We start from the raw sequence: 27,694 nt of genomic DNA, 5'->3' as shown, positions 1-27,694 counted from the left end.
TAGTACAATAACATTTTGGCTGGCACATGAACAGACACAGTGACTGAAGTAATAGTGACAATGATGAAAATAGGACAAGAATAACCCGATGACATCACACACGCTGTGACTCCACAATCGTGTAATGTGAAATAGTGACTGTCAGAACAGACAGAAATGTCGTGTAGTGTGAACCAGGCATTAGACTAACCAACTGGGTAGTTATGAAATCCCTGTTTGTGAAAATGATTACAGCACATACACATGTGGTTAAGACTTTTTGTTTTATTTGGTGTCTTACGGTGAAAACATGGAAACACTCAGCAGACACAGTCCAATCATTCTTCTCATTCTCTCCATCTCGTCTGTAATATAACCCTCTGCCATGACACAGTACATTATACTTCAGGAGTTCAATGCCAGTCCATTGTGAGGGACGTCCCTTATTAGCACTTGGATTTGGACAGTAAGCACTTTGTAGCTCATGTGTGGAGGTAAAGAGTTAACTGAGATATACAATCAAGCATATTTGAAACATGTGGGACACCACCCATTCACACTGATAATGGAGTCCAGATCAAATAAAACTGACTGCCTCCACCACAGACACAGACCAGGGCAGAACACATATTTCTGTGGGTTAGAAAATGTGGCTTCAGACATTTGTAAATTTGTTTTTCTCCACTCTGTGGATGACTGATAAAACACAAAAATAATTCAGCCAGCTCCTTAAAGATTGCCTTTGCTTGACTCCCTTTCTGGTAGGTTTGTGTATGTGTGTGTTTCTGTGTCAAAATCTAGGCAACACACCCCATTGGCCCCAAGTTTATCCAGGCATACCTTTGGAGGACTGATCCAGCTCCTCTTATTCAGTCTTGATAGGAAGCTGTTTGAAATGGGACACAGCTTTGAACAGATAAGACTGGTGTTATTTATTTATTTTTCTTATTGTTACATAAAGACCAAAATCAACACTGTGTTAGTCCATCCAATACTTTCTGGTTCCTAATGATGACATATATAGTTTCATTTTAAAAAAGGCTCAGTAATTTCCTAAAATAGGTGGTCACTGTAGTTTTTATCAAATGTTATTTAAACTCGAAGAAATAGTGCACTTGTTGAGAACTATTGTCGACAGTGGATTAATCCACATTTGGTGTTCTGGTCTTGTCTCTAATAGTTTTTGGACAACAATGGAGCTCTATGGCACAGAGGAAAAAGATACATCAAGTGCTGGGTACACTCACAATACATGCTAGTAGGATACATTTATTGCTGGTCTGCGCATGGAATTTGATAACCATAAGAAAAATGTAGAATATCACCAACCTTATCATTTAACAGGGCTGTTAGCATAGGCAGTGATAGCCACCATGGCTGAACAGACAGAGGAGGGCACCACCTGCAGGAGCTTAATCAACAAAACATTCCAAGGCAAAAGACGTCATGCTACTGGCCACACAGTTAAGACTGGCAAATCATTTTTGGCTGGGAGGTACAGTGCAAAAACAGCACAGCACTGAATACTGAGCACCAAAGACGGCAACAATAAGAAAAAAGAAATCTTAAGGCCCAGTCACACCAGAAGGTGGCATAGCAAAGTTCATTGCATGTCCTTGTAAAATAGGTAGTGCTATAAGCTTGGTGACACAGTGACTGTTTGCAGGATGAGTTTACAAACTACAGTAGCTGGCAAGCTAACTCATGGATGTGTCAATGGAGCTGGATGATGTGAAGAGTGAGCCTTGTTGCCAGTTTGCCTGAGTGGCCAGCCGTGGTGCTGCAGCAAAAAATCCTACGACCCGCAAGTCACTGACATGCTAACCAGAAAAAATGATGGCACTAGTCAGTCATGCTAGCTCGCCTGAACTAGCTTAATGGCTAACTACATTAGTTTAGCTAGCTAGTTAAATTGGTTGCTATTGGGACAGTAGGTTTACACAACTTATTCATAAGACATATTTGTACCTTCGACTTTTGTCTCATGAGCAGTGTAGTGGAGGGTACATGCAGGTATATGGGGTATAGCCACCTCTTTTCTGGCCATTGAGAGTATACCCACATATCAGCCAAAAATATATAGAGGAGCATACCAGGCCCCCAGGAAGTGCACCATGCTTTGAAGCCAGAGTTTGGCAGTGGCCAAACCATGGATGTATAAAGAGAACTGGATACAGCATTGGAGGCGAGGCCCCATTCAGTCCCATGTAAGCTGCTCAGTGGCTCCAACTGCAGCCAAGTGGGTAACTTCTGTCAGCTGAGCAGCTGTCTTCTGGTGTAGGCAGCCCCTAACTTGAATTGGAATAAAATGATTTAATTGTACAACTCTTCTAGACTTTGGAAATGTTATCGGACCGAATGGATCAAATTCTGATAGTGAAACAGATTATTTCACAGGGGTTGCGATGCTCAAAAAAATGTGTGATTTACAGACGTCTCTTTTGTGATGTAAGTCTATAGGAAAAATTCTTTTTGGGCCCCATGGCATCATGTGACAGACCTGGTCATTGTTATTTCACTTTTGGTCACTATGTAAAATTGGCATCAAAGCCTGGCGCTGTTCCTGGGTGGCTTGGGCCAAACAGTGGAATTACACCATCCTGTAATGCCCTGCAGCCCCAAACTACTTTTCCTCATAGACTAACATTGGGAAAGAGATATCTGTAAATCAACGGATAAATTTTTTTTGACCGTCGCAACCCCTGCAAAATGACTTATTTTACTGTTGGGATTTAATCCATTATGTCTGACCACCACTGGGAACACTAAAAGCAAATTAAATCATCCCATCTCCCATCAAGTTAAAGGAGTGGTAACCGGAAGTAGCTAGCTTGGCCGGCTTAAGTCTCTAGTGTGCTTGCTCCATGGGCTGATCATCCGGGCAATTTTGTACGTGGCAGTTGAAACATTTTGGCTTCATGCGCCACTGAGCAACTATCATAAGAATGAAGGCCCTCCCTTCAATGCTGTATCCAGTTCTTTTTATACATCCATGGAGTATACCCACCTCCCCCTGGATAATCTACCCATCTACCTAGTAGTACACCCACCTCATCAACTACCACTACATCACTGATCATAAGTAGATAAAATCCTTGCCTCTTTTGTCGAGCAGTTTATACTCTGACAGAGGAGTTAATATAAAAGTGGAGCACAGCTAATAATGATAGCCTCTTTTGTTTTAGCCTCTCTGGCTCTTCATTCCTTCAAAGATCACCATGACAATTCACTATTGTTTAAAGGTTCGGAAGATAACTTTTATAAAAATAACTTTGTGATATATTTGCTGAAACTGTCACTACATCCTGACAATAGCACATGATACAGATAATCTGTGACAAATCATATTTATCTGGTTCCTCATAGTGCTGCTAATGGCATTTGCAAGAATCCACCATGCCTGAAAGAAATCAATCAATAAGGGCAAGGAGTAGTCTCTAATGCCATGTCAATCACTGCTCATGTAAGTTCAAAATTTAACTTGCCACAAAAGATTTGTGCAGATTTACTTTGACCCCACAAGCTTGTACACCCATTTCGCAGTTGAAATTAAAAAAAAATTAGCCACCAATTTGTTTTATTGCTGAGGTGACTGGGCCTTTACAGATTACAACTTTGACCAACTCTAATTTCTCAGTTTCAAATTTCAAACTGGTTTTACACTGATATTGTTCTTGACAGGATTCTAGAGATCAGACAGTGCTCTTTGTTACACATGGCAGATAGGACTGGCTACAAGGTGTGCACTGTATTTTTGTGGGTGTGTTTAGTCACTGGAGGTGACAGTAGACAGTACAGTGTGTGGGGACAGCATTGAGATTTTGGTGTCACTGGTTCCCTGGTTTCCCTTTAAGCTTGACAGCAGCAGAGGTTTTAGTACGGCTGGGTGGCTGAGGGGCAGAGGAAAGACAACCCGAACCTCATGGGACTAAGAAAGTAAAAGGCACTTCAAAAAATTGTAACAAATTCCAGTGTTACTAGATAGAATATATATATATATATATATGTATAGATATATACTGTATGTATACACAGGCATTGTCATATACGGAGGAATGCAAAGACAGAGTATAAACACTTTACTTTGAATACATATATATATATATATGTATATATATATATATACACATACATATATATATATGTGTGTGTGTGTGCGTTATATGTAATAATATATAGGTAACCTTTGTTGATCGTAGCTGGCAATAAAAGAAGGGGATAGATGTGATAAAGCGCATTGTGGTTTTTAGGTTTGTTGAGGTTTTTGTGAGGGCAAAACTCGTGGCAATAGGTTTCAGCTGCTGTGCACAAACTGAAGAGTTGCATAGGCAAGAAAACAAGTAGTTCCTAATCACTCAGTTTTGACCATTAAAAGTGGTACATAAGAAAGAAACAATCAAATACAACATAAAAAGTAAAGTGAGGAAGTGTGTTCCTATCCAAATGGATAGAACAGATTGCTTTAACTTCCATGAAGCAAAAAAAATAGTGTTATTTTTCCCCCTCATTATCAAAGAAGCAAGAGTCAGTTCAAAGTCAGCAGCTTACTTAGGCAGGGCATGATGGAATGGTATGTGTGTTACTAGACTGCATTTGCAGTGCATGTGTACATGTATGTCCAGGAAGCTGAGGGCTGGCACAGCTGCTGTGTGCTGACCCTACAGTTGGGTATCCTGGTACTGGTAGGAGTTGGCGGTGTAGTATCCCGGCACTGTCTCCTCCTCGGCCTCCTCCTCGCTGGGGTAGAAGGGACGTCCCTCCTTGGAGGATGGAGCAGTCTGGGGTTCAGGACAGGAGCTGGAGCTGGAAGGACACAGAAAATTCATTTTCAGTTTAAGGTGTGCTTCACTAGAATTGGCAGCACCATTTATATCAACCTTGACAGTGAAGTTGGTCCATCACTTTTGTCCAGGCATAACAACTATTGGATGAATTGCCATGAAATAATGTACAGGCATTCATGGTTCCCTGATGATGTATCCTAATGACTGTAATGATCACTGACTTTTCATCTAGTGCCTCCACGACATTGAGAATTTTGGTTTTATGTGAAATATGTTGACAACTATTGGATGGATTGCTGTGAACTTTGCAACAGATATTTAAGGGTCCCAAAGGATACATTCTAATTTGTTGATTCCCTGACATTCTCCATAATGGTGGTATGTTTTACAATGATTTATAGTTAACTGTCAAGCTGTTTCCCTTATGTTGTATTGAAGGCAGCACAGTCTTCCTTGCTGGGGCTGCAAAAGACATTCCCTGCCTGGTAAACAACTAAATCATTCAAACTCCACTTCTCTTGTTTATAATGCAGGTTGTCATGAATTTGTGGCCTCTAAGCCTCAACCAAGATGACCCTGATGACATCACTTATTTACTCAGACCTGACAAAGCTCCTCCAGACTAGAGCTTAGATCAGGCCCAAAAATTGCAGCCCGACCCGGCCCGAGCCCATGCACGTTGTGTCTGGGACCGTCCCGGCCCGTCCAGTTAACTGTAATTATGGGCCCGAGCCCGATTTAAACCCGTCATTTTTCAATAAGTTGGCTGTTATAATTAAGAGTGCCTGGGAACACACGGTGAGCGTGTTAGTGCCGCGGAAGTCCTGCGAGTGTACTCACAGGCGCTTGACTGTCCACACAGGCAGCGCATTTCTCCTGTGCTCTCCGCACCGGTTAAACATCGACTCCACTCGTCTGTTCCCGTCAGTACTCGTTTTTTCACTTCAACAGGTCATTTTAAACAAAAAACACAATTCTTGTCATTTGAATGATAGAAATATAGGATCTTAACTTTATGTGTCATACAAAGTGTGGTTTAATTTTACTTTTTATAATACATAGCCTTAACATTTTCATTAACAAATCACATTATATCTGACTAGGCCTGGCTTGGGCCCGTCAGAGGGGGGCGAGGATCCCGGCCCGACCCGGCCCGCGGGCCCAAGCCGGATCGGGCTAAGCTCTACTAAGCTCTACTCCAGACCCAGGGAAGACATTATACACGCATTTTCACAGGTTTGTGTGGTACTCCTCATGATGACGATGTAAACCGGTATCCTTTTTAATGTACTCTGCAGTATACTGCACTAACAATTTATTCTCCAGTACATTTCACAATATATTAAATGCATGCCAGTACCTTAGATCTGCTTACTATGCAACATAAAGGTAAAGTTATAATCCTTAAGATTTTCATGGAAATCAACCTCTATTTTTGATATTATTTATGTGCAGCATTTTTCATAATAGCCATTCAATTTTTACTGAGTCCTGGCAATGTGTGCATGACATCCGATGGAGGTTGCTCATTTTATGATAGAAAAAGGCAGATTGCTGACTGATTTCTTTATAAAAACCTAAGTGGTTGCCCTGTAAACAGATATGTCAACTACTCTGTTGTTTTTCTGACAAAGTGGCTGCTCAAAGAGTACTACCGGCAACCACAAGTGTCTCCAAGTCAACCAGGACAAAATCTTAAGGATTATAACTTTAAAGACAGTTAGTAATCTGTAGTCTGTTACTTCTGTGGTCTTTAATACTGTCATCTGATCAGCGTTCTTTCCCTCTGGAATTTTCTCAAACAATTAGCCTGTCAGGCTGCATGATCAGTGACATCTTGTAAACTGGGAGGTTAGCAAACATAGCGGAGACACAAACATGCTGACAAACGCACTCACAGCAGAGCTCGGAAACAGTCGTATGGCAGTAGTGAGCCTACCCGATAGGCTGTGGACGACTGTGATCCAGCTTGGGTGTCTTCAGAGGAACAGCATAGATGTCTGGGTGCTTCTGAGCAATTTCCAACTGGAAACACAGATTAGTTGATTAAAGTCTATTATGATTGGTATCCAAACTAATACGCAGTTTCAGATTAGAACACAACTTTACAAATAATAATAATAATAATAATAATACAAAAATACATTTTACTTTAAGAACTAAACAAAATTATGCAAGAAAGAAGAAGGAACTGTTGAGGACACATCTATGACAACATCTTTTTCCCATTGAATATTTAAAACTTTTTCATAACTTATCCATATTTTTTTTTTTACCCCAGTTCTATAACTTTATTAAAGTAGTTTAAAATGGATAGGCCTATATAGAGATATATGGGGATAAAGTAACCACACACCCAGGTATTTGCTGATTAGCACTTGCTATCTTTACTTGCTCATTAGACGTTAGACAAAACATCAAAGCCAAACCTCGTTTTTGGGGGGGATAGGAAACCAAAGCTCACATGTAACTGCAATTTGACTTATGCCTGGGTATAGTTTTGAAAAAGTTTTTTTTTTTTTTTTTTTTTTTTTAATAGATGTATCTAATAATTATTTTACTACCTTACAGTGGCATGAAAAAGTTTGGGCACCCTTGGTCAAAATTTTGTTTACTGGGAATGGTTAAATAAGTAGAAAATGCACTGATCTCCAAAAGGCATGAAGTTTAAGATAAAACATGCTTTTCAACATTTTAAGCAAGATTAGTGTATTATTTTTGTTCTGTACAATTTTAGAGTGAAACAAGGAAAGAAGCACCATGCAAAAGTTTGGGCACTCCAAGACATTTGAGCTCTCAGATAACTTTTACCAGGGTCTCAGACCATCATTGTCATCATTGTTCACAGTCATCGTTAGGAAAGGTCAGATGATGCAAATTTCAAAGCTTTATAAACACTGTGACTCCTGAAACCTTGTCCCAACAGTCAGCAGCCATGGGCTCCTCTAAACGGCTGCCTAGAACTCTGAAAACTAAAATAACTGATGCCCACAAAGCAGGAGAAGGCGAAAAGAAAATAGTAAAGTGTTTTCAGGTAGCTGTTTCCTTAGTTCATAATGTAATTTAGAAATGGCAGTTAACAGGAACTGTGGAGGTCAAGTTGAGGTCTGGAAGACCAAGATAACTTTCTGAGAGAGCTGCTTGTAAGATTGCTCAAAATATGAATCAAAACACCTGTTTGATTGCAAAAGACCTGCAGGAAGACTCATCAGACTCTGGAGTGGTGGTGCACTGTTCTACTGTGCAGTGACACCTGTACAAATATGACCTTCATGGAAGAATATTCAGAAGAAAACCTTTCCTGTGTCCTCACCACAAAATTCAGCATCAGAAGTTTGCAAAGGAACATCTGAACAAGCCTGATACTTTTTGGAAACAAGTCCTGTGGACTGATGAGGTTAAAACAGAACTTTTTCGACACAAAAGGTATGTTTGGAGAAAAAAAGGTGCAGACTAACTGTTTGGGATGAATCGATAATGCTTTGGGCTTGTGTTGCAGCCAGTGGCACAGGGAACATTTCACAGGTAGAGGGAAAAATGAACTAAATTACATTCCAGCAAATTCTGGAAGCAAACATCACACCATCTGTAAACAAGCTGAAGATGAAGAGAGGATGGCTTCAACAACAGGACAATGATCCTATACACACCTCAAAATCCACAATGGACTACCTCAAGAGGAGCAACCTGAAGGTTTTGCCATGGCCCTCACAGTCCCCCGACCTAAACATCATTAAAAATCTGTGGATAGACTTCAGAAGAGCAGTGCATGCAAGACGGTCAAAGAATCTCACAGAACTAGAAGCCTTTTGCAATGAAGAATGAGTGAAAATCCCCAAAACAAGAATTGAAAGACTTGTTGCTGGGTACAAAAAGCATTTAGAAGCTGTGATACTTACCAAAGGGGGCGCTACTAAGCATTGACCATGCAGGGTGCCCAAACTTTAGCTTCAGGCTCTTTTCCTTTTTTGTCATTTTGAAAATTTGAAAGATTAAAATTAAAAAATAATCTTGCTTAAAATATTGAAGGCATGTGTCATCTTCAACTTCATGCCTTTTGGAAATCAGGTCATCTTTTACTTACTTAACTCCTCATAGTAAACGAAATTTTAACCAAGAGTGCCGCAAACTTTTGTATGCTCCACTTGAGCAGAGTTCAAACACACGTTAGTGCCCAAATATGTTACTCGTCCATTCACGAGACTGTTTGTACTTACATGTTTTAAATCAAAATGCTGTAGTAAAAATGAATGTGTTTGGGAAGTACATAGCATGCAACTGTATAAATGAGACCTGGATTACACTGAAGGAGTTGTGTGAGACTGTGTAAACAGATGTAGTTTTGGTGTTGTTAGAGGTCCCTTTTTACTTCAATTCATGAAAAATGTCGGTTGATGATTTACTGATTTGTTGAATTATACAAATCATTTAATTTTGTTTTATATCTTATGTTTTGGGTTTTATTTACTTCTATTTATTGTTTGTTTTTAATTGTAAAACACTTTGTAACTTTGTTTTGAGAAGTGATAAAGAACTTAAATTGATTATTATATTATTAATTGCCATTTTGTGACATAAAAAGAAAACTGAAATATCGGTAAAACAAGAAAAAGGTTCTGGGTAAAACTTAATCACATTGTATGTAACAAAATATGACACATAGAGTACCTTGTGAGAAAATGAATGGATCTGTGTAAAATGAGAAACTAAGCAATTAATTTGTGTAAAACACTGTCGCATTTACTGTATATAATGTAAACTCAACTTAAAAAGTCAGCATCAGCTGACCACAGAGCTCAAATCAATGCCTCACAGACAGGAAAATGAGACCAGACCTGGAGACATGAGGGCTGGAGCATACAAATTCAGAATCAGAATCAGATTCTTAGTTAGTTGGCTATTGTAATTGCACCATTAAAAATGAATAACCTACATCTGTGACTTAATATGTAAAATCAGATCCAATCTAAGTCCCTGACCTCTGTTGTATGTAATACACGTCATGATACTACAAATGACCAAAGGGAATATTGAGCTATGCCCACCCTGGCATTCTGCGCCTCCTGCAGTTCCAGCATCCTTTGGGCTCGGGCAAAGTGATCCATCTTCTCAAAAGCTTTGATCTTCCCCAGGAAGGACCTCATGGACGGATCCTCCACAGAGCTGTCCTGTGCTGTCTCCCCCTGTTGCCTACAGGCTGCCACAATTGCACTGGGCAGAGCAGCGGGTGAGTGAACTGCAGCTTCTGCAGTACTCCCGCAACTGCTGGGCTTGGGTGTGGTGGGGGGTTGGGGTGCTCCCAGGGGCCACAGTTTGTTACTGGAGTTGAAGTGGTGAGCCGGAGGCAGGGGTGGAGGGCCAGAGGAGGCAGCTGAACGGGAGATGGGTGGTGGAGGGTCGTTGTTGCTGCTGGCTGGGCTGCTGCTGGACGGAGAGTCATAACTTCGGCTGGAGCTGGGGGGTGGAGGGTGGTGGTGACGGTGGTGATGGTGTGGGTTGGTGGAGCCTGATAGGAGGACTGGATCGTCCCTCAAAGACAGTTTCACCTGACAAAAGAAGGGGAAGCATTAGGGCCAGAACAGTTTGTGATGTTCCAGATTCTCTGGTAGAAATCTGACTTTTTATAATAAGAGAGGTACAATCTGTAGTTCTAGCCCACAGCAATGGGCAAGTCCTTCTGATGTTAGCAAGGAGGAAATAACAGGAGCAAGCTACTCCTTGGTGAGAATGATGGTTTTTCATCCAGGGTCAAACCCAGGATCTTTGCCGTGCAAGTTAGCACCACCACAATGCTGTCAGTGGTTGTGGACAGGATCACAAGCTCAGTCTTGTTCAGGCTGAGGTTTAGGTGCTAGGCAAGCAGCAATGTATGAGTGTCAGATAGTTGGGTGTCATCGGGATAGCAGTGGCAGGAGAAGCCACGCAAGTGTATGAGAGCAACAAGTCCTGGTGTTTTGGTATCACCCTATTAACTTCAGCCAAATTTAATTCCAGGAACTCATGCCCAAAGCAAGCAGAGAACAGTGGAAACAAAAGCAGAACTAGGCTAAACCGATTGCCAATCATATATTGATGATTGAGGGCGTGATCATTTGTTTTTTTCCTACACCAATATTAGGGTGATTTTAACTAACTTACCTCCAGAACTAATGATCTTTAGAACCCATGCCCTTCTGTGCATTTACAGATGTTTATAGTGGAGTGGCATGTCTGCCCACTGTGTCCCATTAATAAGCATGAGTGAATTCTAAATCCTTAAACACAAACCAGTGTGTTGTGCTACTTAAGAGTAGTTAAAATAATTAAAATAATGTGGATTCAGATGTTACTGTATTAATGTTAAACAGAACATGATGCTATATTGTTGCACCAAGCACAGACACACATACCCCTTTTTGACAGGCATGGGCTGGGTTGGCTTGGTGTGGTTTGGGCCATCAGCCCAGTGCAGCAGGGATTTGCATTTCCACTACAACAGGGCTACCTGCTTGAAGGTGTGTCTTTTACTGATGATGGCTTGTCTTGGGTGATGACGTTTTAAAAGCAGTAGGCCAATACATGGCTAAAGTCCCCTGTTATTTTGTATTTTGCATTTGCTATTTCTCATAGATTCTTTACAATAAAAGTCCTCCGTAATTTCGTTATGTAAAAACTTTTATTGTGAAGCAGCAAAATGTTGAATTTTTGAGCAGCAACTTCGCACAACTAATACAGCGGTTAGTGAACATGAAACAGTAAGATAAAGCAGATATCTGAAGTAAAAACAGGACGCAGGAGAGAAACTAAACTCCATACCACAGAGATTCAGTTAAGCTAAAAAAATACTGACAACTGAACACACAGAGGCTTATAACAATGCCTTTCTCTCTGGTCTCCTGCAGACAGAGATGAGTAGAGTCTTGCAACACGCTTGTTTGAGGGGGAGAAGTGGGGCTGTCGGGGGTTCGCTGCAGTCGGCAACATGTCACCGCTACCTGGCTTGGCTTTTGGACCTACTCCATAGAACGTCAATCTCTGGCACAGCTCGGTGTGGCATGGCACGTCCAAACTGATAATGGAAACAAATCGGTGCAGCATGGCTTGACTCGGCACAAGCAAATATGCCAGTGGAAAAGGCCCAACACACTTCAATAGGAGCCATTGTTTGAATAGAGAAGAAATTATTATCAAATAGATTTTTTATGTTTAAATATTTTAATTAAATAATGAATTTTATTCAAAATCTTTAATTCAAATGCTGTGACATAACTTTCCCCAACCCCTCCTACCTCCGCTGCCCCCTGGTGGTCAGTTCGCCTATTAGTGGTCTCTATTAGCCACCACTGGACGATATGAAAACAGAGACTATTGCCAAGCCCTGAGCAGACCCAGTGAAAATGGATGTACTGTTTGTTAACTTACCTTTGGTTCTTCCTGCAAAGATGAAACCATTCTTAGAAATTCTACAACATTATCATATTCAACAATTTTTATATTCCACGAACACTACTAGATCTAGTCGACCAGTTGGGATTTAGGGTTAGTGGGTCTGTTCTAGTGGTAGCCTGGTGTATACAGCTTTGGCAAAGAAAAAATTGTGGGATTGATCATTTCGGGTTTACACCAAAAGACCTATTTATGAAAAACACAAATATATTAACACTGTGGATCAGAGTTGAAAGCTACACTGAAAACTTTGGCTAAAAGAGAGTAAAGCACTAAAAAAAGTGTTGGTTACACCACTGAAGTGACAGTGTTTTCATTCCAACCAAACAGCAGCTGCTAAACAACTTTAACTGTTTACTCACTGAATAGAGATGAATGTTTGACGTTAGCTGCTGTGATGTGTTGTTGGAATGAAAACATGAACACAGTTTAATGTTGAACAACACTGCTAAACACAAGCCTGCCACCATGTACCAATAACTGGGGGGAATTCTGGGTATCCATCTGGTCCAGTGAGCTGACGTAGGAGGACTCTGAACTGCAGGAAGAGCGGTATCTCCGTATCAGGCCATTCCTCAAAGGGAAGGGCAGTTTGTTCCGTTCAATGGAGGTATAGAGCTGCCGGGGTGGATGTGCAGGTTAGAGTCACTGTAAGCAGTCATACTTACTGTTTGCTTCTGAGAAATAATATAACCTGTGATTGATTTATGACAAAACATTTGTTTTTGTAAAATGTAAGAGTTGGATATATTGGACTCTTGCATGTTTTGTTAGACCCACCAAACTAAACTAGAGCTTCATTTGAAAGGTAATCATAAGAAGCACAGCACTGCAACCATGTCAAACCACAACCAGCCTATTGTATGATTCTAACTTAACATATTTAACTCAGAGGCAGACAGATCCTTTCTGTTTACACTTTGATATCCTTACGTAACCTTTTAATTCATATAATAAAACTGCAGTAATACATTTCTTGCCGACTTGGTGGCAGGGTCTGGGTTAATTTTAGTTAAGTTAGTTATCATGTTATCCTATACAGTTGACATGGTAAATACGTTCAGCAGACACAGAGCAAACTCACGGTAGAATTTAAAAATAATGGACTTAGCCGCCAAATCATCACCCATTGGTTTTTGGACTCCTGCTTTAAAGCCTCAAGTTTGGCATTTTGGCTGTTGCCATCATGGATTTTTGGAGCCAGAAGTGACCAAATTTGGGTAAGAAGGTGGCGATAACCCTAAAGCTAGCTGCTAGCTTAGTTAGCATGCTGTAATTACAGATATGATTAACTGTGATGATACTAATGCTAATTTTTGCTATCAAAAAACAGGCTTAAAACCATTAAAACAAAATGAACTTACTGGAAAACTGAAAGTATAGCCTTCCTGACTCCTTAAAGATTCTTTTAGTATAATCAAACGCTGAACTAGACTTTTTTAGACAAGCAAAATGTTACAGTTAACTTTCATTAACTGAAAACATGTAGAGCTAAAGTTTGTTAATATGAGGTTATACCATTACTTAAACAATGGTAGCAACTTGTCCATGGATGGCACCCACAGTGTCAGTGCCAGAAACAGTGTTTCCAGCAGTAAGTGGAGTATTACCTCACAGATGTACTGTGTGTGTCTCTCACCTTGCTGTCTGTTAAGAAGGCAGGTGGAGGGCTGGACCTGTTTAGGACATCACGGCTACTGATTTTCCGCATGCGACTCCTGATGTCTGGACTGTACCTGCGCAAGATCTACACACACACACACACACACACACATTCATTCATCACTACACAGGACAGGTCAGCTGGCAGAGTCATGATAGGGCTTGGTTTCTAAGCAATTGTTCCAGAGTACCGGAGCCCTCAAAGGGAAACTTGTCTTGACAGACTAAATTCAAATATCTATTTTCCAAAAAGTCAACATTTTGAACTGACCCTGAAGAAATGTGTAGTCTAGACAGTATCTACACAATACAGTATGTGTCTGATTTGCTCTGCTTCCTCATCATTCCTCAAACTTTACACTGCACAGGTGTACGTATTAACCTGATAACTCAACGCATTATGTGAAAATATGTTTGCTGGTTTTTGGTTTGTTCATTAAGTTTGCATACAGAATAACTCCTTATTCTAGAGGTAAATGCAGTACATTGTAGATACAGACTTTAAAGATTAAGATTAAAGTTCCATGATTGTCACACACCTGAGTGTGTGAAATTTGTTCTCCGCATTTGACCCATCCCCTGAGGGAGCGGTGAGGCGCTCGGGAATCATGTGGTGATCTAACCCCCCAATTCCAACCCCTAATGCTGAGTGCCAATCAGGGTGGTAATGGGTCCCATTTTTATAGTCTTTGGTATGAACCGGCCGGGGATCGAACCCACGACCTCCCAGTCTCAGGGCAGACACTCTACCACTAGGCCACTGAGCTATGATGGTGCCTCCTTTTCTGGTAACAGATGAACAGAAGCTACAATCTGGGAACTCATCAGCTAATGACAATAAGCCTCTGGGGGCAACAGCCATTATTTGGGGGGCTCCAGTGTAGCCAGAGGATATGTGAGCCAAGACTTCCTGTTCTGTGTACTGCTCATTGTTTACAGTTCTATTATGGGAATTTGAGACAGGTCCAAACAACATTTCAGCTAATCTCTATACAGATATCTGCATGTAATTGCAGATACATTTTTAAAAAAGAAGAAGCAAATATTAAGCTAAATCATCATCAGACAATAGTCAATTGGTTCTGAGACTGCATTTCAGCCAATGTGTAGCGCCTCTTTTGCTCTCCATGACTGATCAGTGCAACTTGGACAACAAACAGACTACATAAGGAAACCAGAATGCTTTGGATACCAAATTGTGTCCCATTTGCTACAGATTCTGCATACATATGCAGATATCAGTCATGCTTATAGAGACTACAGAGGCTACTGCTAGTTATATTTTTCTGTCATAGCAGGCTTGACGCTGTAATCCCTAATCTGCACTACAGATGGCAGCACTATACTGGAGTGAAAGGAGTGAAACTTGGAGGACTGAGGTCTGGATAAGGCTGCGTGTTTATCTTAGCACATATTTGACATGTGCCTTAACAAATAAATATTATCATAGATCACTTAAGACTTAACTAGGACAGTTAAGAAGTGCTATGTACAAATGAAATAGGAAAACGATGATTAATAAATGAGTTTGTTGATAAAAATCACAATAGAAGAGAGTCCTTTGAAAAAGCCTCCTGACCTTTAGTGTTCAGCCAGGGCTTAGGAGTTGGCTGACTAGCAGTGGTGTAAAGTAACTGAGTCCATTTACTTAAGAACTTTATGTAAGTTAGTGCCCACCTTCAAACCCAAATGTTATCGACCACCATCCATGCCTGAAATCTTAGTGTAGTTTCAGACTCAAATAAAATCAGCCCGAAGAATGGATTAGACAGCTGCAGCTGATTTGGTCAGCACCAAGACCACCAAAGTGTTTCATTAATTCTAGTTTTTTTCTATCTGTCTTGTGTTTCTTTATGCCCTTTTATGTCTTATTTAAACACTTGGAATTCCCTTGTTGTTGAAAGCTGCTTTACAAGTAAATGTGATTCACCTTACACTTGAGTAGTACTTTGCATGAGTATTACTACTTTTTATTGTTACTTCGTACTTTGCAGATTAATATTTTACACACAAACTGTCTCTATGAAGGCAGGATTTTATCCTGCAAGTGCAGCCATTTAGAATACATAAGTTACGCCTTTAGATGTGGTTAGATGACACTTCATATTAACTTGTATGTTTGAAGCATGTTAAACATTATACTAGGTGATATATGAGTATGTGACCAAATGTCTCCCCTTATGTTCCTGAATTTTCCTCAAGGCCTTCCTTAGATATCATGTTCAAGAGAATAAGAATGTTGCCAGGTCACAGTAGCCTTGACCTTTGACCACCAAATTCTTATCAGTTCATTGACAAGTCCAAGTGAACATTTGTGCCAAATATAAGGAAATTCCGTCAAGGCGTCATTATATCACTTTCATGAAAATAGGGCATATGGATGGATGGATAACCCCAAAACATAATGCCTCTGACCATGGCTGTCACAGATGCAGAGGCATTCAAAAAATTAAGTGATTTTATTATACACTGGCTGTATAGAACTCTGTGTGTGTGTGTGTGTGTGTGTGTGTGTGTGTGTTTGACTCTGACCTCCTCAGCTGTGACAGGCTCAGACGAGCGACTGATGGCAGAGATGTGCATCATCTCGACATCGGGCTCATTGTCAGTGTAGGCCCCGCCCTCGTCAGCGGTGTCGTCGAGGTCAGATGTCAGCCGGCTGTCCATGCTGAGGTAATCAGCGGACATGGCAGACAGGAAGGACAAACGCTCCACGTCCTGGCAGTCCAGATCACTCTCTACTCCCTCCAGCTAGAAGAGACACATGATGGATCTTGGGTGTACAGGAAAGAAGGATGGACAGACGGATAGCACGAGAACAAGAGAGAAGAAAGAAAGACAAACAGAGCCGAACTGTAGAGCACTACTGGCAGGAAGTAGGAAGACATACAGTGAGCATGCTCAGAGCGCACACACAGGTGGCTGCTATGAAGGTGACATGAAGATAGAAGGGTGTCAGTCCACTACACACTGATGAGACTGAATAAGAACAAACTATGAGATACACCTAGCTACAACTAATACAGTGTAATCCCACAGTCCTGTAAGAAATCAGTTCAACTGTATGATCATTGTGGAGGATGGAGTTTGTGCTGCTGTTGAACTGGATGGTGTTATACAAAGTGTTTCTGTTATTCAGCCTCCCCTCAATTAGTTAACTTGTAATAACGTATACTTTAGAAATAAAAATACACTGCCTGACAACAGAGTGAGTCTTGCAACCACATGAGCGATCAGACAGAATTTAAAGTAACAGTTAAACCAACAGTATGAACTAAACAATATATTTGGTTGCAAAAAACAAGAAAAGTAAGTTAATGGCCAAATATCTGTTACAAATGTCTACTAGAGCTACAGTATATCAATTCCAGCGTGACCTTTACTAACTGTAACTGTGTGCAGTGGATGACTCTAACAGACTAAGTGCATTCTCTAATATGAATAAAGTGGGGAATTATTTAAGATCTGACTGGACCAGTGGTACCCCTAGAAATTTATCATAAAGGTGGCCAGATGGAGTCACTGTAAATCTTGCGTTGACACACCAAAACCAAAAGTCATTTCTGAATTATGCTGCTGAGGCTAGTTGAAAACTGTCAATAGTTAAGAAACCACATGCTAATATATTTTGGTTTCTTATTTTGCAGTTTATGTTAGTAATTATATGATGTGCGTAGATAAATACTGACCCTGTTAATATTTTAGGTCTCACAACAACCCTGATGGAATGTGTTATGTATCTATACATGTTTGGCGAATAATTGTTCTTCAAATAGGCTGGTTGTCCTTTTCCTTAAAAAGACAAATAAACAGATTTTATTTGAGGGAGTACACTGATTTTAAGAAGCAAAACATTAACTGGGAGCAAGTCTACTAAAGACTCATGGATACCCGTGTAGCCCAATCTCATTCAGATATGTTACGGTGAAAGTTCAAGGGAACCCTTTGAAAATGGTCATGCCAGTTGTTCCCATGCCAAGGTTTAGCCTAAATTTTGCGCATTATTTAGCCCCATTCCCAACAAGTTATGCCAACATGGTTGTCTAGTTTTGCAAGATACCACACTGTGGTAGCTTGAAGAATGAGCATGTTACAGCCTCAAATTATTTTTGCCAGTAGGTGCTAGCAGGTATGTCAGGGTGGCCATGTAGATCTATTTCGACCTCACTTCTGATCGTCACCACGGTCTTTACACTGAATGATGCCATCTCCTAACCTATCTGCGAGGCCAATAATAACAACAAAGTCATGTGACTGACCTTAGAGGCTGGCCCGAAGGCTATAAAGGATCCGGTGACAAATGCCTCTTCCTCTTTGCCTTTCTCGCCTCATCTGAGACCGGTAAGTTGTGTCTGTTAGGAGACCATAATCCATCACATTATTCTGCAGGCGCTCGATTTTCAATGGTTTTCCTTTGATATTTGCTTGTATTGTTGCTGTTGGCAGGGTGCCAAGTTGCATCTCGACTACGTTTGTGTTAACTTATTTTGTTTGCAGGTAAGGTTAAGTGATATCACCTGCTGATGGTTAATTGCTCCCACAGCCTGCTGGTGTTGGGTAAGTCATTTAAATTGCTGTTTTTTTCGACTGGAGTGTTTCGAAGAACAGGTAAATCCAGTAAATTTAAGTTGGGAGTTATAACATTTTCCCCTCTGCATTTTTGCAGGTTCTTTTCTTTATTTCCCCCCTGTACGTTTGCGTACTAGAGTGGGGAGTTAATTATGGAAGCAAATGATAGCTTGGATAATTTAAGTTGTATGAATTACATTCAATAAAAATCTTGAGTTCTGAGAATGTATAATTATTTCCCTCCTGCTGTTTTGCAGTTGAGGTGTTTTTGTTTTTACCTTAGTTTTCCTCCTGGTACACTGTATGTAGGAGTGATAATTTGAGTTTCATGTCCTGCTTGAGCAGTTAAGGTTTTTCTTGTGTGCAGTTTTCTGTGTTCCCCTTAGCCACTGTGCGCAGTGGTGGGATTGACTGGTTAGACCCCTTGTATGTCCGAGTGGGAGTGGGTGAATTTAATTTGATTGCATTAAGTGGACTTGTAAATTATTCTCATTGGCCACTGTTCGCAGTGGGTGGGATTGGACATATTGCTGACAGCACCATGGATCCTCAGGTATGTCGTTTTTGCGGCACAGCTTTGGACCTGCATGATGGCCACCGTGAGTGTCCTTCCTGTTTAGGTAAGGCACATGTATTGGATGATGTGGAAAGTCCATGTCAAGCGGCACTTGTTTCGCCTTATGAAGAAAGGGCCCATAGGGCTAGACTAGTGCAGCAGTCTTCCCATCCTGGGGAAGCAGTTTCCTCCCCTGGTGGTGAGCGGGAGCGTAGTTCTGGGCGACACTCACACAAGCGCAGACTTGAGCAGTCCCATGGGCGTAGTAAGAGAAAGCAGGAGTGTGTGCAATGTGCATTCATTCGCACTATGGTGACACAACAGAGGTCTATGGCCGAGCAGCACCAACATCAGTCTGCTTGGGGTTGCGGGGAGTTTTCGACACGTGGCAGGTGTCAGAGCTCAGGGGGCCAGGGTCTTAGGGGTGCTGATGGAAGGTTGCGTCAGCAACAGCAGGGGTTTCAGCCTCGTCCTCTGTCAAGAGGGGCTTCACAAAGGAGGCGCCCCCCCCAAGGGTCCAGGGACCCAGGGGGCTTCTGCAAAGGGATGTTGGGACATCTGCCAGGATTCACTCCTAGCTACGCCTGGACAGCTGGGAGAAGGAAATCTCAGACCCTTGGGTGTTGGCAATAATCGCAAGGGGTTACAGAATTCAATTCCGGCGGCATCCCCCACTTTTTTCCAGGGTCTGCATGACATCTGTAAAGGATCCAGTCCAGGCAAAAGTCCTGTCCGACGAGATCACAACACTACTTCAGAAGGACACAATTGTGAAGACAGGTCCCAAAGAACAGCACACTGGCTTTTATTCAACATATTTCCTGGTTCCAAAGAAAGATGGTGGGCTTTGTCCTGTCCTAGACCTCAGGCCCCTAAACGCCTTTCAAAATGCTGCATACGTGTCACATAATGGAGTTGATAGAACGAGTGGAGTGGTTCACCACTATCGATCTCAAGGATGCCAACTTTCACGTTCCCATTTGTCGGGAACACTGGCAGTTCGCCTTTCAGGAACAGGCATACGAATTCAAGGTCCTTCCATTTGGTCTCTCCCTCTCTCCAAGGGTCTTTACCAGGGTGGCAGCAGCCGCTCTGATGTTGCTCCAGAAGGCAGGCTTAAACATCCTCCCGTATCTGGACGACTGGCTGATCTGTGCTCCATCTCGTGAGCAGGTCAAACGAGATACCGAGAAGGCCCTGTCCCACGTCCAGTTACTCGGCTTTAAGGTGAACGTGGAGAAGAGCAACCTCAAACCACAGCAGGAAACGGTCTTCCTGGGGCTTTGCCTGAATTCTGTAATGATGAAGGCATCTCTTACCCCTCAGAGGGTAGCGAGTCTGCTCGTAGTGTTGCGCATCTTTCGTCTGGGCCAATGCCTGGAGTTGGTGCCGTTTCAGAGACTGCTGGGGCTGATATCAGTAGTGGTGGTGGTGATTCCACTGGGCCTGCTCAAAGCCCGCACTCTACAGCGGTGGTTGAATGCTTTCAACCTTCGTCCATGGAGGGACAGGCATGTGAAACTCAGAGTGACTCAGTCTTTGCGTCAGAGCTCTGCATCCATGGCAGGACTGCAGGCTGCTCATGCAGGGGGTTCCCTTGGGCAATCTGCCGTCAAGAAGGTCACTAGTGTCCACAAATGCCTCCAGGACAGGCTGGGGAGCAGTATGGGAGGCAGAACAGTAAGAGGTGTCTAGGAACCACCTTGGGACACAGAACATACCAATGTGCTGGAGCTGAGGGCTGTGTACCTGGCTCTCAGTGCATTTCTTCCATTCATTCGTGGCAGGCATGTTCTGGTGAAGACGGACAGTTCCTCCACTGTGTACCACATCAACCATCAGGGGGGTACGAAGTCTCTGTATTGTCTCAAAATTGCACAGAGTCTTCTGTCTTTGGCCTTTCCACGCCTGGCCTCACTCAGGGCCTTGTATCTGCCAGGAGTACTGAATCTGGCTGCAGATCTTCTGTCCAGGACCGGGCCTCTCTCGGAGGAGTGGACACTGCACCCGGAGATGGTGGCAGGCTTGTGGGCTCGCTTCGGCATAGCCCTGGTAGATCTGTTTGTGTCACAAGAGACAACTCACTGCCAATGGTGGTTTTCCCTGAGGCATCCAGGTGGTCCCTTGGGCCTGGGAGTTGTGGGCTTGGCCTCTTCCCAGCCCATCACTCAGGGACTGAGTGAGGCTGTCTTGGAGACTATAGGCAACACCAGAGCGCCCTCCACACGTGCTAATTACAATCAAAGATGGAAGTTGTTTGAGTCATGGTGTCATAATAAGGGTTTGGATCCTGTCACCTGTTCACTGGCTTCGGTGCTGCTTTTCCTCCAGTCACTGCTTGATGCAGGTAGGGTAGCCAGCACTTTGAGGGTTTACTCTGCTGCTATATCCGCTTTCCATGAGCCGGTGGGGAGTCTTTCTGTAGGGAAACACCCCATGGTATCCCAATTTCTGAAAGGTGCTAAACGTTTACGTCCAGGCAGGACTTTGAGAGCTCCATCTTGGGACCTCACTTTGGTGTTGAGGTCTTTGGCTGTTGCCCCATATGAACCTCTGGAGCAGGCAGATCTGAAGCTTCTGTCACACAAGACTGCCTTCCTCCTGGCTATATGTTCTGCCAAGAGGGTCAGTGAGCTACATGCACTATCCGTGAGTGAGGAGTGTTTAGGGTGGAAAGCAGAGAATGCAGGGGTGTTTCCTTGGCCACACCCCTTTTTCCTCCCTTAGGTGGTAAGTCCTCAGACTGTGAATCAGGCAATTGAAATAAATGCATTCCGACCTGATCCTGCCTACCAAGGGGGTGTTGCTCTTGATACTTTGCGTCCAGTCAGAGCACTGAAGGCTTATGTTGAGCGTACTTGGTCACTGCGATGGTGTAAAGCAGTTGGGCCTACCGTTGTCCAAGCAGCGTCTGTCCCACTGGTTGGTGGAGGCAATCTCTCATGCTTACTCCAGCCAAGGTTTTCCAATCCCTGACGGTCTGGTGGCCCACTCCACACGCAGTGTGGCCACTTCATGGTTTTATAGAGTCAATGTGACATCCGTGGCACTTGGTGCCACAGTTCTCATATCAGCCACCGAGCAGGTTGGGGAGGTGTTGGACTCCTCCGTTCCTCGTGACAGTGTTGGTATGAGTCATCCCCATTGTAAAGACCGTGGTGACGGTCAGAAGTGAGGTCGAAATAGATCGTAAGTTATGTCCATAAGTATGGATCTATGAGACTGAACGATGGAAGAGGCATTTGTCACTGGATGCTTTATAGCCTTCAGGCCAGCCTCTAAGGTCAGTCACATGACTTTGTTGTTATCATGGTCTTGCAGATAGGTTAGGAGATGGCATCATTCAGTGTAAAGACCGTGGTGACGATCAGAAGTGAGGTCGAAATAGATCCATACTTATGGACATAACTTACGTTATATGACTTGGCATTTTTATACTGTTGTTTTCTTGATTTGTTCTTAAATCTGTTTTCCATTACAGTAATGCTGAAAATTTGACATCTGCATATTTGTATAATCAATCAATCTTTTTTTTTTTTTTTTTTTAAAGCCCAGTATCACAAATCACAATTTGCCTCAGAGGGCTTTACAGCATATGACATCCCTCTGTCCTTAGGACCCTCACAGTGGATAAGGAAAAACTCCCCCAAAAAAACCCTTTAACGGGAAAAAAATGGTAGAAACCTCAGGAAGAGCAACTGAGGAGAGATCCCTCTTCCAGAACGAACAGACGTGCAATAGATGTCATACAGAACAGATGTCTTACTGACTAAGGCTAAAGCCAACAAGGGCAAAACTAGAAACCGACTTTGGAGCCATGGTGGGAGCAGTTGGCTGAAAATAATACTCAGATTGCACCAATGTCCAGAGATTGTGTAATGTTTTTAACAAACAGAAACTTAATTTATCAGGATAATGTGAAAGATGCTTTAATTACACTGAAGTGTTATACATGGGGCATTTGATTCCCTCGTGATCCCTGACTGATGTACGAAGTGGGAGCCTGTGAAATCAACATTTGTGTATGTGTGCTTGTGTGTGTGTGTGTGTGTGTGTGTGTGTGTGTGTGTGTGTGTTTACCTTGCCGTCAGAAACCCAGACAGCCTGCATCTGCTGCTCTCTGACAGACTCTTTGACACTGCCATACCAGGCGTCGTTGGCAGAGTTCAGATCGATGGTGGCTGGATGAGAAAACCAACTAACCTTAGCAAACACACTAATATAATTGCAAATATACAGCTCCAGCAGTACTACTAGATATTACACCTGACTGAACATGTGTATGTGTGTTGACTGTACCAGTGAATAAGTGAGAGCAGGTCTTCCTCAGTTTGACGGCTTGTTCATAGAGTTTGCGGGCGCTGCGGTTGGAGTTGGGGACAATCCTCTGTCGCATGGCCTTGATGCCGTGCTTGCTGTCTGGGTTGAAGAAGATGACAATGGGGTACCACTGGGTGTAGTTCAGGGTGTCCACTGCCTTGGGGGTCACGTCCAGCAGGGCATGCTTGTCCTGTGTGGTGTGAGGAATGGGACCACAAGGTAATGATAAACACTGTTAATGGAGGTCTAGGATGATATATGTCCTCTGTTCTCAAATCTGTCTTGCAAAAAAGATGTTGATCTCAATGAGATGTCCTCAATAAAAGTGTACTATTGATGAAACATAGATCACAGTTGTTACGGGGTTGGTTATTGTATACTGCAGGACGTTGGTTGACAAAATCCTTTAAACCTACATTACATTAGGGATAGAGATTAATAAACTTCAACAGTTCTCTCCCCAAAATGAATGTACACTATTGGACATGACATTCAGTAGATACAAATGTGTGTGTGTGTGTGTGTGTGGGCACCTGCTCAATGATTTGTCGGATGGTGTTTAGGCGGACCACTCCTGAGGACTTCTCAGAGCCAGCATCTTTCGGCTCGGTTTCTAACAACACAGAAACAATAGAAAGGGTCTTTAGAAACAATACTAGGACAACTATTCAGTTGGGGAGGAAGACTTTGACACACAAACATATGGACAGAAAGAGGCTGGCAGAGACTCACTGGCAATAACAAACAGATCAGGCATCTCAGAAGCCAGTTTCTCATTGGCAGCATCAGCGATGGGTCCGAACAGCACCACAGGACGCCGGAAACCAGCTGCAATGACACGCTGTTGATTATAGTGCTGCTCATAGTTTAGAACATTTATATCATTAACCAAAGCACACACACACACACACACACACACACAGATTGATACAGCTCCAAGTCCACTGAAAGTCAGGTGGTCTTATACAGATCTTGACTGATACTAGAAGTCTGTGATACCAATATCAATATTGTAATAAACAAGCTATGTAGTAAGCAGCACATTTTACAGTATAAAAAAATGCTCTCTCTGGTGGACAGACTGTAATCACATTCAGAATAACACTAGAATTAATGCCCCATGGTTGTATGCCTCCAAGCACTAGTCAGGTTTCTCTTACAGTTTACATCCATGTCTGTAAAAACATTGACGCTTCACACCCTTCTTCCCCTTGACAGTGGAGAAGAGCTATACAATCAACACAGTCTCAAGGTGGGCACCCAAGATTAGTGTTTACAATAAAGTATATTTATATAAATATTTCCCCTTTTGTTTCTGAGATATGACACTGAATAATGGCCAGAAAAGTGTTTTATGTAGAACATTATAATGTCATGTCAGTGTTAATAAATTTAAAAAAAATTCCTTGAGCTGTTCTAGTGATTTGCGTTCACGAGAATGACATGGAACCAAGGTCACAGTGACCTTGACCTTTGACAACTGACCACCAAGATGTAAGTAGTTTATCTGCAAGTCCAAGTGAATATTTGTGCCAAATTTGAGGACATTCCTTCAAGTCTTTCTTAAGATATCACATATCACGAGAATAAGACAGACAAGGTCACAGTGCCCTTAACCTTTGACCTATGACTACCAAAACCTGATCAGCTCATCGGTGAGTCCAAGTGAACATTTGTGCCAAATTTTAAAACATTCCCTTGAGGCATTCTTGAGATAGTGTTCACAAGGATGGGATGGACGGACAACCCGTAAACATTATGCCTCCAGTTGCAGCTATTGGAGGCATAAAAATATTTTATTGCTACCGAGGGGAAACTGTGATATGTTGCAGTAACTCTGATGTAAAGCATAGAGAATTACAGAAGTAGAAATAAGTATACAGTACTAAGTATGTAAAGATATAAAAATAAAAAATATTTGTATTATTGCTACAATGTTTAACACTAATATGTAAAATATTTAAAGATATAAAATGGGTATAATATGCTGAGTATGTTGAGGATATGGAAATATAAAAATATGTGCCTTATGCTACATTACAATTTATAAAACTAGCATATAAAGTTTAGTATATAATAATATGTGTATTTTGCTAAAATGTACAACACAATATATACATAAAATAAATAAGAACTAGAAATATCTACAATATGTGCAACATATGTTAAATATACATTCAGCAGTGTTATCGGAATGGAGACATGGGGACATGTTATATATATTTAAGAGACTTATACATATCTTTTACATTTCTGTACTCACATTTCTTGTTACTTATCGATCAACATATTCGCCAATACAATGTATCTGTGAATAGCTATAATCAGATAATATTAGCGATGCCAATATGGGTCCACTGTTATTTGTTTTGTTTTTTTAAATATGGAGAAAAGATTATTTCCAATCTAAAAGTATAAGGCTTTGGCTTTGACCATGCTCAGCATTAATGTTTGTTGGTAGGTATTTGTTTTCTTGACAACATCCAAGGCTGAATTTCTCTTCTGAGTAGAAAACAATCTATATTTATCATTATTGTAGTTATCGTATAGGACAGGGGGAAAAAAACCATTGACTATATAAAATAATGGATGTAGCCACCATGACGTCAGCCATTGTTTTGTGGATTGCCATTTTGATTCCTCAAGTTTGGAATTTAGGGCCATCGCCATCTTTTGGAACCAGAAGTGACCATATTTGGATTAGAGCGTGGAGCTGATTCATAGACTGTGATGACACTTTGCAGACAGCCTATTACTCAACTGGCCCTGCCCTTAAGGCTTAATAAAATGTAAACCAGTAATTTACAAACCAAAAAGGCACCCCCCATACAGTTGTCATGAAGGGGGAAATTAGCTTGGACCCAGTCACAAGTGGCCATTTGAGGAACTGCAGTTTTTGGCACTATATTTCGACCCCAGAGGTTGCTGTTTGGGGAAAAAAAAAAAAAAAAACATGAGGATGTGATGCCTCAGCTAGTGTACACTTGTCATATAGTGATGATGGCTGACCCTATACAACTACAACACAATAAACAATCCAATTCTGTGATCTAGATGATGTCAAAAGAGCATCTTTTTTCAGTGAGATCCTGAGGTTACAGGTTCAAAGGCTGCCTCGCATCTCAAATCTGTGACTAGACAGGATAGCTGTTTGTAGCTTCCATGATGTGTCTCTACCAAGTGGCAACTTCCGGGGCTGAAAAAAATGAAGCCAACGCATAAGTGCCAAAAACTGCAGGTCCTCAAATGGCCACTTGTGGCTGGCTCCAGAAGTCAGTCAATTCCTATAGACCCCCATGTTAAAATGTCCACTTTTACAGCAGAAATAAACATGTTTACAGCCTGGTACAAAAAATCCCTCTGATGACAACTGTACGTGGGTAAATTTTTATATAACTCACCTGTATGGATTTTTATCAAGGCTTAAAGTTATGCACATTTAAGAGAATTGCTGCTTTGAGTAACAGGCTGTCTGTGAGACATTGCTACAGTCTCTTAGTTGGATCCATTCATCACTCCTCCACAGCTTCACCCTCTCTTTTAAATTTGGCCAATTCTGGCTCCAAAAATCCAAGATGGCGATGGCCATAATTCCAAACTCAAGGCTTCAAAACAGGAGTCCACACACAACATGTGAGGTTACTGCCCATTATTTTATACAGTCTCTGGTGTACGCACTTCAAATAGCTCTCATCAGACTCATTGGTCTTTCTCAGTCCTTCTTACAAAAAAATTGGTTCACCTAACCCAGCAAAAGGAACCCAATGTTTTGGGTGAATTGAAAGAAATTACTTTAAACTATAGCTATTGTTTCCCACTATTTTGATAAACAGAGAATCACCCACCTTCTCGGAGCACCACTCGTTCGTATGCTGGGAAGCGCGTGGCCAGGGTCTGACTGCTCAGGTTTTCTCTGCTCTTCCTCAGGTCCTTCCTCTTCCCAGAACGGTTAGCTCGCAACCGCCAGAAGTCCGCTCGATCACCGGCAACAGCTTTATGAGAGCTCTGGACACTGGCCATCTGCTCCGCTCTGACAGGGAAGACATACAAATGTCACTAATCATTCATTATTATTAATATATTATTAATTCATTATTCACTTACAGGATAATGTATAGAACTAGTTCTGAAGCTTTACAGTGCTTTAAACTGTACATGAAATTGAAAACAATTTTAGTTGTAATTATTTTTCACACATCTGACCTTTGTGTCAAATGTGTGAAAAATAAATACATTTGGGAGTTTGCCCATCCAGTCCACATGTGCTTTATGGACTTAGAGAAGGCTTATGACCGCGTCCCTCGCGGGGTCTTGTTGGGTGGGGGGGGTACTGGGGGGGGAGGGGGGGAGGGGTACTGGGGGAGTGTGAGTACCAGGCTTGCTGCTACGAGCCGTCTGG

General features: G+C 42.0%; 1 protein-coding gene across 4 annotated transcripts in view; it reads right to left on the bottom strand.

The window, feature by feature from the left end:
• Nucleotides 1-244: 244 nt before the first annotated feature.
• tjp2b (tight junction protein 2b (zona occludens 2)) overlaps nt 245-27,694 on the bottom strand; it is a 139,240-nt gene continuing 111,790 nt past the window's right edge. For 2 of the 4 annotated variants that reach the window (XM_033620220.2, XM_033620218.2), the window contains exons 14-23: nt 27,141-27,325; nt 24,028-24,123; nt 23,829-23,908; nt 23,275-23,485; nt 23,056-23,156; nt 16,383-16,601; nt 13,828-13,935; nt 9,809-10,309; nt 6,703-6,788; nt 245-4,782 (exon numbers count right to left, since the gene is read on the bottom strand). In XM_033620220.2, the coding sequence (XP_033476111.2) occupies nt 4,638-4,782; nt 6,703-6,788; nt 9,809-10,309; nt 13,828-13,935; nt 16,383-16,601; nt 23,056-23,156; nt 23,275-23,485; nt 23,829-23,908; nt 24,028-24,123; nt 27,141-27,325 (1,732 nt within the window). In that variant the 3' untranslated portion in view covers nt 245-4,637. Of the gene's footprint in view, nt 4,783-6,661; nt 6,789-9,808; nt 10,310-13,827; nt 13,936-16,382; nt 16,624-23,055; nt 23,157-23,274; nt 23,486-23,828; nt 23,909-24,027; nt 24,124-27,140; nt 27,326-27,694 lie in introns of those variants that run through there. The other 2 variants (XM_033620219.2, XR_013492056.1) reach the window with 2 other exon arrangements.

This window comes from Epinephelus lanceolatus, chromosome 9 (genome assembly GCF_041903045.1).
Source record: "Epinephelus lanceolatus isolate andai-2023 chromosome 9, ASM4190304v1, whole genome shotgun sequence".
In the NCBI taxonomy this organism is placed as follows: Eukaryota; Metazoa; Chordata; class Actinopteri; order Perciformes; family Serranidae; genus Epinephelus; species Epinephelus lanceolatus.
Note: the sequence above shows the minus strand (reverse complement) of the source record. Positions and strands in the feature narration are given on the sequence as shown.